Below are 20,317 nucleotides of genomic sequence, written 5' to 3' on the forward strand. Positions count from 1 at the left end.
GTTCCAATTTGTTTTAAACCATTTTAATATTATCCTAAGCATTGGTCAAAAGCAAACTTTTATTTGTTTACTTATTAGTGCAAGGAAAAAAAATACTTACTATTTGATGATCAAAAAAATTGCTAAACCTTAGTAGTCATATATGAAAAACCGTTTTAAAATATTCAATTCTGGATGCATTAGGTTGAAAATATTTGTAATATTTTCGTTGCGTGGTATAAGAAAAAAACGTACATAATTTGTATTTTAATGTTACAGAAGTTTCTAGAATAATATCAATATAAGTAGTTACTTTTAAATCTACCATACGCCTGTAGGGTGTGCCAAAAGGGATATTTTTATTTTGTACGGTTTTTTCTGAATTTAATATGAGGTCAGCTTAATGTTTCTGCAATAAAATGTTTTTTTTTTTTTTTTTTTTTGGTTGTTTATTAACGCAGAATTTGAACACACTTCACTAATAAAAGAAATTAATTCTAAATTACTACAGTTAATTGTTACTAGATATGTTATTGTTTAGGCAGTAAACATTGAAGGGTAAGAATACAATTTTAGAGCAATTGTTTGTTGTGTTGATTAAATTCAACCCACACGTAAATTTATTTATATCATAAAATTTTAGTAAAATTAAATAACATTTTTTTAAAATATCAATTACATAAGATTGAGGATATTAATAGAACATTTGGTAGGAAAATTTTTGAACAAAACTAAGACGTAAAGTCATGGATTTCTGTACCAAAAATTTATAAGCATACATGCATATAAATTGACAATATTGTACCTAAGGATGCATAACAACAAAACAAAACACGGGAAATAAAATTAATTTATTTCAACAAAGAAATTATGTATTCTGTAATTTACGATTTACATCTTTCACTCTTAAATCACAATATAAAAAGCATGTTTTAATATAAAACACACAGTTTTCAAAATTCTTTGTCATACATTGATTATTATAAATCAATAATCACATAATATATCTAAACATTTAGACAACAAATTACATAGTGAAATATTACTTCATATTATTTAAAATGGTTTAAGGTAAAGCTTTTGAATGTTACTGCTAAAACTATTGACTTATATTACGGTTATTTTTATGATCAAATATATATTTGTAGGTGACTGACTAAAACTGTCATAGGTTGTGGCTATTTTGTTTACAGTGAATAGGCCCTTTATGTATTATCAAAGTAACTTAAAGCTAAACAAACGAACATGGAGAAATAATTATAGTAAAAAATTTGTATTTAACATAATAGACTTCTTTAGACACATAACACAATGGATACTATGGAATTTTAATATAGGCTAGTTTTCATGTATATTTTGCTTAAAGTTTTGAATGTATATTTGTTTACAACAAATTTAACAAATGACAGTAAATAATTGCTAGTGATTGTTGTAGTTCACGAAAACATTTGTATTCTTGTAAGAGTACGTACTTTGTTAGTAAATAAAATATCCATTTTTTATTGATATAGAGAGGCAAGGGAAGATATAAATTTATTTATCTTCGCATTTAATAATTATGTAGCTGAACTGTTACGCGTCCTTTTATATCCTAAAAATATCTTAACTTCTATACAGATTGCTTCGTTCAAAACAATACAATACATTTTAAACATAATACAAAACAAATTAAATCTATAGTTAGGACAAATATCAAATTCAATAATTGCCAACAACAAATATCACAGAAATCAATTAACATTAGTCATCGCAAATCATATGCGTCTACAATACAAAATATGTACCAAATAATAAAAAAATTAAAAGTCGAATTCGTGAACTAAATGGGCACTAGTAGTAACATACACACGAATCTCTCACATTTAAAACCACTTTAATATATTTAAATTTTGTCATTTCATGTTATTAATAAAAGCTAAATGACAAAGCTTTAATTAAAGTGTGGCTTGTGCGGTCAAAAATATTTTTTTTAAATAATACTATTTGTGCTTGATTTTCCATAAACACATTAAACAATTTTCGTTTGTAAAAACTGTTTTGCGAATATAACTAAATCAAGAACCTGTAATCTGTTGAGACCGGAATAATTCGCGCTTTCGATGACCTATAGGATAGACTCCACAACCGCCTATATACTCAGGCAAATGCCACCTGCTCATTGGCTATTGACTCGTGACACCTGTCGACTGGAACGCTCGCGATTCGATACTTTTTTGGTTGAAGGTTTTCCATTGGCTCAAAGTCCTTCAGATAAACTGTAAGCCAATCACAGAAGCAATATAAAGGTACAGTTTCTTGGATTCTAGCATATCGTGAAATGAATCCGCGAATTTTTCCGGTCTCTAGTAATCTGTAATATTGGATGACATAATAAAATACACTCTTTTTTTATGAAGTCTCGTGAATCGTACCATAAGAACAGCATAACAATTTAATGGGCAGACAATTGGTTTTGGTTAAGCCACACAAATAAATAATTGTTTTTTTATAAATATTTACATAATACTGACAAGAAAATATTTTAAAATATTGCTCATTATCTTTACAAAAGATGTGTTGGATGTTTAATATTTTGTGGAACAAACTATATACAAACTTATTTAAACACTACAAAATTTCAACTATGTAGTATGAAAAGCGCGAAAACAGTGGCATTGTGTGAGTGATGGCATTGATAGGAGTGTTTATGCCATTGAGCATCGTATGATGAAAATATCTACAAATATATTTCAGATACCTACCAATGATTAAAAGGAAAGACTAAAACCTACATTTAAAACTATGTTTCATAACTTGGTACAGCGGTAACTCATGTAGTAAAAAATGCGATGTATTTGATAAACGCACGTGAGTTGAGTAACGTGAACAATTGTAAAATTTTCCATACAAAAAATTTATTTTTTTATTACTAAAATGATTCACAGAATTAAACTTCCATGTTTTATTTTTGTTTTACTGATTAAAAAGATGTACGTTATCAAAGTTTAAAAAGAGGTGCTTTGAAGACTAGTTGACAAAATATTTTCTTGTGAATCTACAAATGGAACAACATAAATTTTCACAGGAGATTTCTGTAAAATACCAAAAAAACAAGTAATTATTTATCTCATTTATAATGTGAGCATTCACACTCAAAATAATTATCATCAAATACATTTCCATGGCATTTTTTTTTTCATTTGACTAGTCTGATGTTTTTCTATTAATTTAAATGACAAAAAGTTCTGTTTTATACGTATCTATAACTAAATTGGTTGTTAATTTGAACCTAAACAGTAGTATGAATCGAAACCCTTTAAATTAAAGATTAACATCCTTCAACTTTTAATTGCTTCCCTGTGATATCCTGTGTTCAAATTTACTATATCGCAAAAAAACGATATCGTTATGTAATGTAGGGCTTTCAATTATATAATTGTCTGTCCTGCAGGTTCTTGAATCTAATGAATCAATCGTATTTCACTAATGTTTCCAGTGAAATGTTGGACCTTCCCTCAGGGCGCGCACATTGGTCGACTGTCATGTCAGCTGGGCCTTGACGACGTTCAGACTTTTCTGATGCGAGACTCCTAGCATTGTGGTACCTAGACGCATACTATCCAACCAACTACGAGCTTCTGAAGATGATGTGGGTTGACGGTGGAAAAGATCTTCTGGTTACGAGATGTTAGGGACTCAGGATTCTTCACCTTGCCTCAAGTCTACACGTTTGTCAGATCAGACGTGAACCGAGGAAGGAGATCATCTGTTCTTGATTTTTTAATTGGGGGGGGGGGGGGGGCTGATGTTTTGGGATGGAAGATATTCAACGGTGTCTCCCCCATATCGACACGTCACACTCGATCAGCTGCTGGTATGTTGAAGGTGCTCCGAAATGGTCTTGCGGTCTAGCAGTTACGTCAGGGAAGAGAGATTTTTGGGATTTTCCCTGTGTCATGTTGGATCAACTTCTCGGATGTCACTGGGAGATGATGTTTGGGACTCAAAATTTCGGCTGCCTCCCCCGCGTCCATGCGTCTTTCCCGTGAGGAGTTTGACTTGCTGATGGAGGAAGTTGGGGTGAGCTATCCTCATTTTCGGGATCACGCTGAGGAGTTCTGGCAAGAGGAGATCCCCCCCTTTCTCCCTCATGGCAAAAGGTGAAGGGACTACGACAACTTCTTGACGATCTCAACCAATGCTGTGTAGGTGCCGATGACCAGCGCGAACAGGCCGAACACCAATATCAGCAGGTTCTTGACCAGCATGCCGACGAAGTGGCTGCGGTCGCGCGAGTACCAGAAGGTCGCCGTCTCGATGATGGCGGGAGCGACGATCCCCAGCGCCGACAGGCACAACGCGCCGAACAGCGAGATGAACAGCTCCAGGTTGGGGATCGCGACTGCCAGGAGAACTGCAGGATCACGAATAAAATCATTAAAACATCTTTCACATGGACTCTTTTTCCATATGCTAATGATCTTTTTTTTTGCCATACACTTCGTCGGTAGGAATGTTAATAAAAAACACACACTTCCCGCATCAGTGAACATTTGAGAAGGAATGAGAAAGGAATCAGCCACATCCTGCAACCAAACCATTCTATCATTTTCCTGTCATACCGGCTCATTTTCAATATGCATATGATCTTTTTTGCCATACAATTCATCGGTAGCAATGTGAATAAAAACAGAAACACACTTCTCATATCATTGATATTTTGAGAAGGAATAAGAAAGGAATTAGCCACGTCCTGTATTCCAAGCATTCGAGCATTTTCCTGGAGTTATAATGAGTGACCATAACAATTCCAACTCAGGCTGACTGGAACGGTATTAAGGCTTGGGGCATCTGGAACATTTGAGTCCACTGTCATACCCCTTCACTAACTCAGATAATAATAATATAAATAAGAGAGACCTGGAAATGTCGAGGGTTAATTTCGTTAAAGAAGAGAATTTTAAACAAGATTGTTATCTTACTGCCTAAACTATTTTGACCACATTTAATGTAAACTGGTCTTTCGTAGAGCTAGAAAACCTCATTATCTCAATCCAAATAACAAGAGGCTCTCCACAAGCAAAAAAAACAATGAATAATTTAAAAGTGACCTGAGACTGTTCATAAAATTCAACTTTAATGTGGCATTAAAAAAAGTCAGCGAAACTGAAGGGTCTCTTAAGAAGATATATTTTAAGCTTAACCTCTAGTTGATGGCTAGACAAGTATACACGAAGACACACAACGTACATCACAGGTTTTGTCGTAGGAATCAACCCTGTCCTATCGCAAGGAAATATTTTCAGTATTTCTCTGGGTTTATATGAGGAGACCATAGTTGATGTCGGTTCAAGTCGAATGTTCTGAGTTGAAGGTGTTCGGGACATGCAGGGTATATTATTGACAATGATATATCGATACAAAAAAAATACATCTTCATATCGATATTTATATATAAAGTAAAAACCAATATAGAATAATAAAAAATTGGAAAATTGAAAAATTACAAAATAAAATTTTTGCCACTAATAAACAAATTTGTTTCAGAATATTTCATTTTAAAAGATTAGCTGTATAAAGGTTAAAAGTTTCGGTGTTATGATAAATACATATCCATATTTTCAATCCGACATTTATCAGCATCGGTATCATTCAAACGAAATATCAAAATAACGATATGTCAATTTTGTCATTCCTAGCAGGGTGAAATGTATTTTTTTTTTAATTTTTGAAACAGAAATATTCATGTAAAATAACAGATAAACTGGGTTCGGATTCTTGTCCGGGCATTTATGATTTTTGTTGTCCTAGTAGGCTACTTCCCATAGTTAAAGTTATTTGTAAACCATTGCTTGAAAAGCTTTCCAGCGCGCATTAAAAACCATAACAAAACAAAATAGAGTCAAGTTATTGATATTTAATCATCTTTTCCATGCTTTGAAAAAAATAGTGCTTGAATGAAACATGAATTAAAATTCAAAATTATGCGCCAAAATTTCGTAAGAAATATTCTATATTTTCTTGGATTTTGGGTATAAGCCGTGTCAGGAAATTGTCTTGCGACGTTTCGACAGTCATTGCAGCTGCCATCATCAGGTAGACTATGTCTGATTAGTGGTGCAGAGGAAAATTAAGGCAGTTCCACCAGAAGAGGCCAGTCAGCCCACCCAACTCAAAACCTTTCCATCGGCTAACCACCTCAGTCAATCAGGTGCCAGCAAGCCTGTAATTGGCCGACCAGCCCAGCCACCCAGAAAACAGCCACCAAAAACCCTTCCATTGGCTAACCACCTCAGCCAATCAGGAGCCAGCAAGCTTGACATTGGCCGACCAGCCCAGCTACCCAGAAAACAGCCACCCATACACCAGGGTATAAAAATACCTGCATCCTCTGCACCAGTCAGTCAGACTTAGTCTACTTGATGATGGCAGCTGAAATGACTGCCCAAACGTCGCAAGACAACGACCTACACGCAGAAGCCAAGAAAATGCATACAACGGCCGTGAAAAGCCTGCGATCTTTATTAACCACCCGGCATCATCTCTAAAGACGTATTCGATGTACGCAAAGTGACATATGTCGTTGTTGCGTTGTCACGAACAGGTATTCCAAAGAACAAGGGTTCGTGTAGAGGCACTCACAGGTGACGAGCACGAGGCTGCAGCGCACCACGTACTCGATGAAGGTGCGGTGCTTGTGGCCCTCGAGGCGAGGCAAGAGGTAGTGGCCCCACGCGATCTCCACGGCGATGTAGCACTGCAGCGCGTGCGACACGAAGATGGCGGCGCTCAGCAGCACCTTGACGCTCTGCGCCAGCCTGCGACATCGACAACCACAGGACGTCACTCTTTTGTACGGGGACGCACCACAACGCCGAAATACCACAATGCCGAAATGCCAAATTGACCACAACGCCGACAGATAGAAAACTGCTTTGTACCACAACGTCGAAATACACTAACGCCAAAAACTGTCATTGGAGGACTGCCACAAAGGTTAGGTTAGGTTAGACTAGGTTAAGTTAGACTAGGTTAGGTTAGGCTAGGTTAGGTTAAGCTAGGCTAGGATAGGCTAGGTTAAGTTAGGTTAGGTTATATTATGGTAGGTTAGGTTAGGTTAGATAAGGTTAGGTTTGATTGTGGTATTTCGGCGTTCAGGTACGTTTAAGAAACACACACAAATTCATTCAATTTTTATTTCGGCATTGTTGTACACAGCAGTTTTCTAGCTGTCGGCGTAAAGTCAATTTGACATTCGGCGTTATGGTATTTCGGCGTTGTGGTAACGAACCCTTTCGTACGACACGCACGTCCTTGAAGAGAAGATTCCACACACGGGAATACACTTCAAAAGAAGATGTTCCTCTCGGCAGACGCTAGGGGATTGAAATTTCCTTTAAAAGAAGATTGAAGAACTATGAATATTAAGTTTAAAGAAGATGTTCTACATAAACAGAAGACTTTTCTCTCAAAAGAAGTTGGAGATTCATTTTAATAGAAGATACAAATTAAATAGAGGACATTCCGCTCAGAATACGCTAGGGTATTGAAATTTACGTTTAAAAAAAGGTATTCAAAAGAAGATAAAAGTATTATAAAGATTCAGTTTGAAGATGATATTTTATTTAAACACACGATATTCCTCTCAAAAGAAGTAAAACAAAGAATGGAGATTCATATTGAAAGAAGATATAACTTAAATAGAGGACATTCCTCTCAAAATATTTAAGGTGTTAAAAATTGTATCAAATAATAAACTTTTTTATTTCCTGCACGTTAATTTTTTTTTGACCTTTGTCTCCTAGATTCGGATTCGAGAGGTAAATTTGACATACACATTGAAATTTGAATTTCAGATTCGTTTAGAGAAAATAGGAATCCGACCCTTCACTAGTAAAATTTCATTCATACGTATTTAAATGTGAACTGATTTCACAAAGGACGTGCTATGTACTCACTAATTTTGGTTTTGTTTATTGTAAACCCTGCTTTAATATTTTTGGTGGCAGCCACCGAAATGACTTTCGGTAAGGTATCTTTCGGTCAAGTATATTTCGGTCTAGTGTCTGCCTTTTGGTCTAGTGCCTGACGGTTGAATGATTTTCGTTCAAGGGCCTGTCGGTTTAATAATTCTCTGTTTAGTGCTTGTAGGTTTGCCTGTCGGTTTAATGTATTTCGGTCTAGTGCCTGTCCGTTTAATGATTTTCGGTCAAGTGCCTGTTGGTTTAATAATTCTCTGTTTAGTGCTTGTAGGTTTGCCTGTCGGTTTAATGTCTTTCGGTATAGTGCCTGTAGGTTTAATGATTTTCGGTCAAGTGCCTGTCGGTTAAATGGCTTTCGGTCTAGTTCCTGTCGGTTTAATGTATTTCGGCATAGTGCCTGTTGGTTAAATGACTTTCTGTCAAGTGCCTGTTGGTGTAATGGCTTTCGGTATAGTGCCTGTAGGTTTAATGTCTTTCGGTCTAGTGCCTATCGGTTAAATGGCTTTCGGTATAGTGCCTGTACGTTTAATGTCTTTCTGTCAAGTGCCTGTCGGTTAAATGGCTTTCGGTCTAATGCCTGTCGGTTTAATGACTTTCTGTCTAGTTCCTGTCGGTTTAATGACTTTCGGTATAGTGCCTGTTGGTTTAATGACTTTATGTCAAATGCCTGTAGGTGTAATGGCTTTCGGTCTAGTGCCTGTCGGTTTAACGACTTTCTGTCTAGTGCCTGCCGGATTAATGACATTCCGGCTATTGTCTGTCGGTCTAGTGTTGGACAACTTCATGTTTGGTTAGTAATTGTCGGTTTAATGAATTTCTGTATAGCGTCTGTCAGTCAAGTGACTTTCGGCCTAGATGTCGCGGTCGCACTCACTTGTCGCCTTTGGGCAGGTTGAGGGTGATGCTTCCCTCGGCGAACTTGCCATACGTGATGTAGCCCGACAGCCCCACGCCCACGTACAGGGCGATGATCACTGACATGGCGATGTTCAGGATGCCGAACGTCCCGCCGAACGACTTCGGCGTCTTCATGTTGTTCTCCAGCGGCAGGATCTGCGGTCGTCAACAAGGGCGAACACCTTTAGTAGAGCCGTGTTCTTTTAGTCGATTCTTTTTGTGGCAAGCCCTTGACGACCCTTATCAAGTGTAAACAAGAAGAAGCTGTTACCCAATCACACGCAACTCATAAAGTATGAGACATTGTTATGGACCAACAATCATTTAGAAATCAAATGATTATTAATGCACAAGTTGGGTCTAGGCTTGTATTTGTATATCAATCCTTAAATCAATTTTTAAAATATTTCACTACAACCATAGAAAACTGAGTTTCATGGTTTTTCAAGATATATTTTTACTATGTAAGGATATAGTAAAAATTGAGTTTTAAAACGAAGGTTACACACAAACGGTTAATCCAAAACAGTAAAAGACACAATTCTATTATTTCAGTTCATGTTAGGACTGACCTAAAATTTGGCCTCGAAGGTCATAAAAAAAGAACCTATTTGAAAGAAAAAGCTATTACAATCTATAAAATATAGTTATTTTATGGATTTTTTTAAAATCATGATCAAAAACATTACATAATACATGCAAAATAACTTATGATACCATCCACTTAATAATGCCGGACGAATTTAGGTGAGAATATCATTTTAGTTTGTTTTTTTCGACCATGTCTTGCTCTTACGCCTAGTACACATAGAGCGTTAGAGCTAATGGGTGTAAGTGGAATACCTAATTGTGGATGCGAACGTAGACATGCTAACGCGCGTTATTGCTCAATGCCGGTTTCAACGCGCGTGTCGAGGTGCCTAGTGTCTAGTAGACTGTTGTGCTTGTTGCGCGCCTTCGTAGAGGATAGACCTGAAACCGTGGAGGAGGCTGGTAATATTGATAATGTTCGCAGAATTTCACGGCCGTTGTCTGAAGAAGCTTGGCCACTGGATCGTAGCCGCGTCCTTGGAGAATAATTCACCGATGTTTCGGTGGACATTGCAGTCGCCATCATCAGGGAGCATGTTACCTAGTAGGTATTTGCTCCTTGATGATGGCGGCTGCAATGTCGACCAAAACTCACTTCTGGTAATATTGATGTTGATTTAATGCTTCAACGCGAGTGAGTGTCCGCCTTCAATGCGCGCTCTGAAGCGCGTTGCAATGCTCCGTGTGCAGTGTGTGGGCATTGAGATCGTACCCGCATCTTTGGCATGTATTCGTTGAAACTTCTTTACAATCAGGACTTTTTTTTTCATTTTACATGTTAATCTTGGTAAATAACAAAGTGCGTGTTATTTTATGAGGTATTTTTCCTCACTTTGGTGTTATGTCTTGAGTGTAACCTTGAGTATAACCTACTATTCTTTACCTGACATTACTTGAGAAGTTCATAAATTGACTTATTATTTACAGTTCGGTCAGCCCTTGTGACGTATCTTCCGGGGAAAGACAGTACAAGCAGTGCCGACCGCCTGGAACGGGAAAAACGGACTCACCATGCCCACCGCCTCCAAGGCGAAGAGCACGGTGCCGATGAAGAGAGGTATCTGCGACAGCTCGCCGAACTGCTCGATGTCGTCCAGGCCGTGCATGTTGCGGGCGATGAAGTACAGGATGATGCCGAAGCTCACGAACTGGATGACGTTGGCGACCGCCGACAAGGGCGCCAGCAGCTTCAGGTTGCGCACCCAGTTGATGAGGATCAGCGGCAGCAGCATGATCACCATGAAGATGCGCACGTCCAGCTTCAACGAGTACTCCTCGAACACCTAGAACATTGACTCAACCCGTCAGGGAATGTGGTGATCGACGTGAAGATATGTATGTCTAGCTTCACCGAGTACTCCTCGAACACCTGGACATTGACTCAACCCGTCAGTGGAATGTGGTGATCGACGTGAATATCTACACATTCAGCTTCACCATGTTCGTCCCTAACACCTGCAGAAGAACCCAGAATATAGGGAATGTTGTGCTCAACATAAATATCTGCTCAACCATTTTCACCATTTCTTCTTTAAATACTGGCGAATAACTTACAACCGGAGTACAACACAAGATTTCAGGGGATGCAGTGATTAATATGAAAATACGCATATCCAGCTTACCAAGTTCTTCTTGAACACACAGAGATTAACTTAAAGGATCATTAAATTGCACTGATCAACATGAAGTTTCCGAAGTCAGGCTATAACTTTAGGATTATTTTCAAACACTTTGAGAATAATATAAAAATCTCGGGTAATGCATGATAACTGAAAATTTGCACGTTTAGCTTTAAAAACCTGAAAAGGAATGTAAAATGTCAGTAAATAAAAAGATTAACATGTATATCTAAAGGACCAGCTTCAAAGCGTTCTATTCTAAAACCTTGAAAGTTCTTATCAAATTTAGTAAGTACAATGATGACCATTGTGATCTAATTTCTCGAAGAATTCCTTGAACACTCGGGAAATGTACTGATGACCGTGAAAAATGCGCACATAGACTTTCACTGAGAAATCCATGCACACCAGGAAGAACATGAAATGACACGAATTGACTTATGCCCATGAAGGGTTGTACGCCATGCTGAAGGCTAGTACCAAACCCACGAACCACTGACATGAGAGTGAACACCTGCGCGAAACCAAACACCCAGGAGCCTCATGATTCGCCGCTTTGGAGATGGATTGCCCATCATCCCTTGACGAGAAGCGAATAGAACTAAGGACACTGTCACAAATGGAGGCTTGGGAAAATAGAAAGGTATGGGGTACTCTGTCATTGTTGTATTTTCCTAAGTTCATAAGAACTTCTCCAGGCGTCCGAATAGAAATCTTTGAAGCTAGTCTTTGTCTATGTTGATTGATGGATTTTCTGACATTTTATATTTCTCTTCGGGTTTTCAAGAATACTTGTTAAAGCAAAAAGGTGCAAATTTTTGCAGTTACCAATGCATTATCGAAGAATTTTCACATTATTCTCCAGGTAGTTGAAAATAAGCCTAAAGTCGAAGCCAGACTTTGGTATCTTCATGTCAATCAGAGCATTTACCAATGCCGGTTGATCAACCAGAACTTAGTGAAGCGGGATCTAGAAGAATTTTTGAGAGGATTGTGATCATACACTAATGTCTTCCCCAGTTTTACACAAATAAAGTCAAATTATCGATAGTAAGTTGGGGTCTGAATGAGGGAACTTCAACAGCTCAAGACCATCCTCTTCCTAGAATTCACCATTAGGGATGGAGGGAATGCACAACAAGGTGCTTGACGATTCCTTTTTGAGAGAAATCAAATACTGAGTCTGCTGGGATTCGAATATGGATCGTCTAAGTGTAAAGCGAATAGCACAGTAAATGGCAGTGTCATTACTAAATTAAATAGGAACTAGTTTTTATAATAAACAATCTTTAAAAAATAAAACAACTATTTTTCATACCGTCATGTTGCCTCTTTTTTTTCTGCTCTAGGCATATCCAAAAACTATAAATGTGAACCGATTCAGATGAAAGACCAATGTCTGCTCTTTTCCTTAACTTTACAGTAAACACTTTTTTTTTTTAAATTAATTTATATGTAATAATTTAAAGCTTAACGATGATGCGATTCTTGAAAATAAAAGTCTTTGGTTCAGAAAAAAAAAATTACAACTTTACCCAATTTTATATGTTAATCAATAAAACCAAAAGGTTAAATGTAATTTAAATAATACCATCATAAACTCATGTAATGTATGCATTCATGAAAATGTTTTTTTATGAGGGGATTCAGTTGACGGTTTTAATGGAGATACTGGATCCCAAGTAATTTTAGTGTTCAGTAGATACCGGACACTACAGTAGTAACGAGTTTATAGTTCATTGAAGGTTTGTAGAGAATTAGTGGTCGTTTATTGTCGTCTTCATACGGAATAAGCCCTATATATTTCTTGTGAGTAAAACGCAATCGGACGAAGTCCAAGATAATTTTCAAACCTGTCAGTAAGTCATGGAACCAGGGCATTACATTTTCCCGCAATTCCCACAAATTATCCAATGAGGAAATTCACGAGTTAGGTAGCTAACCATTTTCCTCTCGCTTCCTCGCACAAACGCGCACACAAAAGTGAACAATAAATCCACCCACCTGTTGCAGATTCGTGGAAATGAACACCACGTAGACGCAGCAAGTTCCCAGCTGGTATATCAGCAGGAACACATTCACCACGTGCCTGAAATGAGATTAGGTTTATGAAATTTGGTGTATGTTAATCGCACACCAATTAAACTAATAACATGCGAGTGACACTTTCAGTACTTGCCAGTGATGTGCAGATTTGTAACCTCGGTAACACGCTAACTCATGTGTCAACACGTTGTTCATGTTACAAATAAACCTATAATTAGTATAGACCTCAAAAATTCGCGGGTTCATTTTGTGTCATGCTAAAATTCAAATAATTATACCTTAGTGCTGCTTCTGTCATTGGTTAACTGTTAATCTGGATGACTGAGGGCCAATTAGAGACACTCACGCAATAGAAGTGTCGAATCACAGGCCACCCAGTCGAGACGACTCACAAGTCAGCAGCCAATGAACAGTTGGCATTTTCCCGAGTGTGTAGAGGATATTGTAGTCTATACTGGAGGTCACTGAACCCGCGAATTTTACGGTCTCTAATAATTAGAGACAGGAAAATTTCGCGGTTTCGATGGCCTACAGGATAGACTGCACATTCCCCTGTAAACTCGGGAAAATAACCCATGTTCATTGGCGGCCGACTTGTGAGTCGTCACGGCTGGTTCGTCTGTGATTCGATCCTTCTTTGGTTGAGGGTTTATAATTGGTTGAGATGCGTCCAGATGAACAGTAAGCCAATAGCAAAATTATTTAAGAGGTATATGTATTTGAATTCTAGCCTATCGCCGAATGAATCCGCGAATTTTTCCGGTATCTACCTATAATACAAAACTCGGGCATGAAATTTAACATAATTTTTTCCAAAATAATGCCCAGAATTATAAAAATAACTGATAAATAAAATAATGGCTTTTCAAATACCAAAATTTCTGGACGCAAATCAAACACTTAGTTTCTGTGCCCACCGCTAGAATTCTCTGCCTGAATCGTAAACTTTGCTTGCCACCATCAAAAACAGATAGCAATTAACAGCACGAAACAGCCAGAAATATTTAACTATTTGAAACGGCTCCAATAAAACCTCGGATTTGACCTGATTTTTTCAACAAGAAATTTTGTTTAAATACTGCCTATCATGTTAAAACTTACTAAGCAGTTAACACTAAAGTTACTTCTATGTCAGTGCTAAAATATTAACCTGAAATGACATATTATAACACTTAGTATGCCTATATGTTTGTATATTTATTTTTGCTTAAACGACTAAAATCAGCCTTAAAATAAATTATGCATTCAAACCCTAACCTTATTGAACCTGAGGATAAATATTTTCTACACGAACAATTTTTTTTACATGTTAAATTTTATAGAGTAATTTCAGGTTAAATTACTGATATGTAAGCATTTATTTTTTCTCTATTGAAACTGAATTTAACATAACATTGCTTGTTATATTAAAATTTATTGGACCTATACCATGTTGTTTCGTTAAATTACACCTTTAATTCTTTTACATAAAAGCAACTGACTATTAGCGGGGAGCATCAAAAGGAACAAACTTATTAGGAAGATTTTAGTGGAAATTCTAACTTCTGGTCGTACAAGAGGCGTGGCTTATTTCTTTTATTAAATAGTTGAAATAGTTTCTACATATGGCTGGCGCGTGAAATTACAAATCAATAGCACGAAGATTGATTTTTAAGAAGAACTGTCGTTATTGGCGGAGCAAATTTTGAGTGAATTTCGTCGATCCTGAGTTATGGAGTGAGTCAAGATATAGACTCAAACAATGTAATTCTACGAGACATGTGTATAGTGAAATCAAGAGCCACGTTGTCAAAATTACGTTTGAACTACGATATTTTGGAAAAAAGAACGACAACGACACATCCGCGTGCTGTGGATTCTTGGACGGTTCTTTCGAGAGGACTTTGGGTGACTGCAATGAGTCACCGCTCCAGATCATCTTCAGCTTTGTGATCACACCTCGCTGGATATTCACCGCCACCGCAATTCACCAGATAGTAACTACTTCCGACATTTGAGCAATTCATCAAATTCTCATTGTACTGTCCATGTAATTTGGTTTGAGGTTAAATGTTATGTTAGATGTTGTTATGTAACCAGCATTCTCTTTCGAATACTAGCCAGTTTAACTCTGATTATTGTTGTTGTAGTGTGGATCCGGTATCTTGGTGAAACATTTCCGCTTATCGACTTACGTCCAATTTCACGAAATTACTACCACCAATTTCCGTACACCGAGAGATGAGATGTTTACACATCAACAATTAGTCTCAACAATGTCATCCTACAAAGAACTCTGGAGTGATTGTGCTTTTTTGGTGGCTGCAAAATAAAAAAAAAAGCGTTACTGGGTTCATCCAGTTATTCGCGAAAGACGTTGCAAATGAATTGAGTGCCGATGAGGAGAAATTCCAAAGTTTTCACAGAATGACTCAAATCTAAAATACAATACTAGCCAGTCTAACACTGATTATTGTTTCTTCGTTTTTACTCTTTACGTAAATTGATAATACATATTCGAAACCTTACTTTAAAGTTAACTCATTTACTGTCAACATTTTGACCCAGAGGTGTGATCCCTGAAATATTAAGTGTTTTTTTTTATTTGCTATAAATGACTGAATAGTTGTGCAAAGGTACCTGGTAATATTGAACACCCTCATACTTAACTGGTTAAAGTTATATATATATAATTTTAGTTAATTTGTAAACATAAAGCCTACTAAGCTAATTATTTAATACGAAATTGAATGCTTTTTTTCGTCCGTGACACTAGAGTCAAGAGTAAGTGTTCACCAAATTGTTTAATTTGTAGTTTAGTTTTTCGTAACTAAATTGTTTTGATAAACAAGAAATACTCCTATGCTGTTATAATTCATATGTAAAACCATGCTTTTGTATTGTTATTTCTTGTATTTGAGTTGAATTCCAATAGTAGCTTGATTTGGGTTTAGTGTTTGTTTATCAAGTTTTCTATAGCACCCAGGTTAAACGAATATTACAGTTTCTTTTTGGAGTGATGATAGTAATCCTAACTTCTGAAAAATTGATAACACCATTAATCTAATTTAAGACAGTATAATATGCATGGGGAGCTATTTCAAGGAAATATATGTATTTAGTTTTGAACGAATCAATTTCTACGACGAGTAGCATAAGCAACTAGGTTCTTACTGTTTAAAAACTAATACATTATTATTTTATATAAACGCTATTAAATAAGGTAAAGGTAAAATATCTAGGAACGAGATTTGAACCAGACACATTGAGGTAGCAAGCGCGGGCTCTAACGCTGTGTTAGTAAGCATCTTGTAAATAAGAAGGAGAATATGTATTATAATAATCAATACCAGATTTCTTAGTTATTTTAAAAACTTGTGATTACTTTTTACTGTGGTTATTTTGGTTTACCGAATATATTCCAGGGTAGTTTCACTTTCATAAAGTTTCATTTGGCACACCAATATATTTGTCACGCTAATAAATTTGGTATGTCCACTTATGTTTACTAAAGTTACTACAATTGGGTTTATATTGCTATACGTGGATCCGGTGTCTTTGTGAGACATTTCCGTTCATCGACGTACGTTCATTTTCACGAAGTTACTCCTACCAAATGCCGTACACCGAGGGATGAGATGTTTACACATTAACAATTAAAAATTAGTCTCAACAATGTCATCCTACAAAGAAGTGTGAAGTGCTTATGCTATTTTGGTGGCTGCGAAATAATAAAAAACACGTTACTGGGCTCATCCAGTTATTCGTAAAAAACGACATAGTAGTTATTATTACAAAGGAATTTAGTGGCGATGAGGAGAAATTCCAAAGTTTTCACCCAATTACTAAAATCTAAAATCACTGTCTCCTATCAACACCATCATCATATAAAGAATGCATTAAACACACAAATTAAATTAGTATTTACTAAATATGTTAATAATTCCCACTGGCATGTGATATTTAAAAAAAAGTTTACGAAACTATGTTACATGGAACAATAATTACAAAATATATGAAACCCTCGCTTCGAAAATATGTTTCTATGTTTTGATGATTGGAAATTATTAATATTTTAAATTTTGTATTATTTTTTAATCCTTAGGTATGACGGTTTTAAGTCGTGTTTTAGATGTTATACTTTTTTAGGGACGTTGAGGGTGAAATTTAAGTGTTCAACGGAAACCAACAAAAATGCGCCCGCATCACACACCGAAAATTTCACATGTTGAAATGTACATTGCGCATGCGTGTTTGTGCCACTGCCACGACTCGAAGTCGACATGATGTCGGAACCGCGTGTGGTAGTAGTATGAACCTGTATATATTTGCCTTCTTGAACATCAGGGGATGCATTGAGCATATTGGCGTGTAAAATGAAACTTTATGACAGTTAAAATATGTGTAAACTTTAAAAGTCATAACAAGACATGAAACAAATTGCCAGTAATGTTTTAGCCAAGAAAATTGTGCTGGAACAAACGTAGTGTCAAATATATTTACAAATTGTTGGTTCTCTAAAAGATTACAGAACGCTGAATGTTTTTTGTGATTTATTTGCGAACTAAAGTTTGCAGTCCAACATAAACATGAAAAACTAACAAGTATAACTTCTGACGTGAGTGTGCACGTTCGATATATATTTTTTTTTAAATCGCGTGTGACGGCGAGAGATAGAAGACTTACCCGGCGTACGGGGCAATCTTCTGGAACACGCCGGGTCCTTCCATGAAGGCGGCTTGCGCTGTGTCGGGGAAGCTGAGTTTCGACACACGCTTTCTTTTGGACAGCTCGTAGCCGCATTTCACCTGCAGAACAACCAGCAACAAGGTCACAGAGGTCGCAGGTCACAGAGACATGCATTCGTCCATGCAGGAGGGGGGGGGGGACTAGGATGAGAGAAAGGTTTGTTTGCCTCAACAAAATAGTTGTTTGCATATGGCGAAATAAATATAGTTTGTTAATTCAAACACATATTGTGTAGTAGAAAAGATTCTGTTGGCCCAACAAAATGATTTTGTCAACTCAAATGCATATTTAGTTAGGTGTAACAAATCGTTTTTGTTACTTACCGAGTTTGGTTAAGCTAACAAAATATTTTGTTCCACCAAGTAAATATTTGTTTCGCCATATATAAACAAATATTTATTTGATACAAACAAATATTTTTCTCTGTGTAGGCATGCACAACTACATGTACACTGCATGAAGCCGCTTTCTGGTCCAGCTGATGCACTGTAATTATTATTTTTTGTAAAATTACTGAAATTTTCAAATTTGTACATTAACGTGAAAACAACTCTTATCACTAAAAAATAGTGTTCATAGTAGTACTGAGTTCGTATTCTGACAAGAGGATTTATGCTTTGTGTTGTACCTGTACCTCCAATGGTTAAAAGTTATTTGTGAAACTTTCCCTGAATAGCTTTCCAGTATAACTGCAAACACTAATAAGCATAATAACTAGAGACCGGAAAAATTCGCGGATACATTCGGCGATAGGCTAGAATTCAAATACATATACTTCTTATATGATTTTGCTATTGGCTTACTGTTCATCTGGACACATCTCTACCAATTATAAACCCTCAACCAAAGAAGGATCGAATCACAGACGAACCAGCCGAGACGACTCACAAGTCGGCAGCCAATGAACTTGCGTTATCTGCCCGAGTGTACAAGGGAATGTGCAGTCTATCCTGAAGGCCATCGAAACAGCGAATTTTTCCTGTCTCTAATAATAACACAAAATACAATTACAATTTTCGAATATTCAATTTTTTATCAGTGGATAAATTATTTTGCTTAAATCAAACATCGATTAAAATAAGTATTTAAAATTATTGCCAAACTTTCGTGAGAAATACTCAGTATATTCTCGGGAACTGTTCTCATTGGAAATCTTTTGTGTTTGTGAGTGATATCGTCGATGTGTTGTCCATAATACTTGTTTAGTTTCATCTTTGGTTCTGTGACCCGACCTCAACTGATTCAGTCTTGTTTTCTGTAATTTTTTTATCTTCATATTTTTATTTATTTTTAATTTTAAGAATTTTTCTATGAAAAAAGTGCAAAACTGCAATGGCTTATATCCAAAAAAACTACACTAAATAAAAATGATAAGATAAATACAAAATTCACACGAATTCGATGTTTCGCCCACGAAGAGAGTTATGATTTTTTTTTGTCCTTCAACCTTTGTTTATTCAACCCCTTGCAGTAATGGTTTATAGTATCAAAAACCTATTCACATAAAGTATTTTGGTATTACATCTTACTTCTACGAGTTATAATACGTTCAAACGGATGTGATAATGTCTATATTATGGGAGTTACAGGGATTATTCTGTTCTTCAAAAAAACCTTTCCCATTTATACTCATTTCGTCGTATATGGCCCATTATCGAACTCGACCGAAATTTTTGAAATCTAGATTTTATGTAATCAGTTTGAAAAAGATTTGTGAAAAATGGCGACTTTTTTCGTGTCCACAAAATCGATATATATATATTTATATATATATATATATATATATATATATATATATATATATATATATATATATATGTGTGTGTGTGTATGTATATATAATACATATACCTTTTGAGTTTACGATTGTTTTGGGGTCTATGGACTATCAACCGAAAAACTATATAAAAAATTTCCGAAAGTCGCACAATGGTAATGGCTACAATAGATAGTATTTCTTTGAAATCTACCAAATATAAGCTATTGTAATAAGTTAAACAGAAGAAATCGTACAAAAAAATTATATGGCGTGTGGTACCCAGAATCAACTTTTTTTTATTCAATCCAGAATTACAAAAGTCAATTGCCTTCGTCTGTTCAACAAACGTCCCTCAAAAACATGACCTACAGCCAATCATTCGGCCCGAAATTTTACTTCCATCCGTCTGTCAATAGGTGGCCAATTTTAAATTTCAACAGATGGACCGTTAATGTAATTTTAACCTCTAAATTATTTACCGGTGAACTCTTATTAAAACAGATTAAGAGTTTTTTTTAAATAGTTTAGCTGTTTCCATTAAATAATTTAAAATTGCATTTTAACTCATTATGAACTTCGATACTTGTTTTAAGGATTAACAGCGAAATAACAGTTTTATTACTTACGTACAAGACACGAAAATTGCACCAATAAATGTCACAGCGAAAAAATAGGATTTTAAAGAGTAAACAAGGGCTTACCGCGTATGAGATTTTAACAAATCGACTTTATGAGAA

The 20,317-nt window shown here is 36.1% G+C and overlaps 1 protein-coding gene across 2 annotated transcripts in view; it reads right to left on the reverse strand.

Moving 5' to 3' along the window:
* Positions 1 to 407: 407 nt before the first annotated feature.
* LOC134541001 (proton-coupled amino acid transporter-like protein CG1139) overlaps positions 408 to 20,317 on the reverse strand; it is a 133,773-nt gene continuing 113,863 nt past the window's right edge. For both annotated transcript variants that reach the window (XM_063384116.1, XM_063384115.1), the window contains exons 6-11: positions 17,759 to 17,880; positions 13,052 to 13,136; positions 10,439 to 10,711; positions 8,815 to 8,993; positions 6,601 to 6,776; positions 408 to 4,372 (exon numbers count right to left, since the gene is read on the reverse strand). In XM_063384116.1, coding sequence (XP_063240186.1) covers positions 4,128 to 4,372; positions 6,601 to 6,776; positions 8,815 to 8,993; positions 10,439 to 10,711; positions 13,052 to 13,136; positions 17,759 to 17,880 — 1,080 coding nt within the window. In that variant the 3' untranslated portion in view covers positions 408 to 4,127. The remainder of the gene's footprint in view (positions 4,373 to 6,600; positions 6,777 to 8,814; positions 8,994 to 10,438; positions 10,712 to 13,051; positions 13,137 to 17,758; positions 17,881 to 20,317) is intronic.

This window comes from Bacillus rossius, chromosome 17, assembly GCF_032445375.1.
Source record: "Bacillus rossius redtenbacheri isolate Brsri chromosome 17, Brsri_v3, whole genome shotgun sequence".
In the NCBI taxonomy this organism is placed as follows: Eukaryota; Metazoa; Arthropoda; class Insecta; order Phasmatodea; family Bacillidae; genus Bacillus; species Bacillus rossius.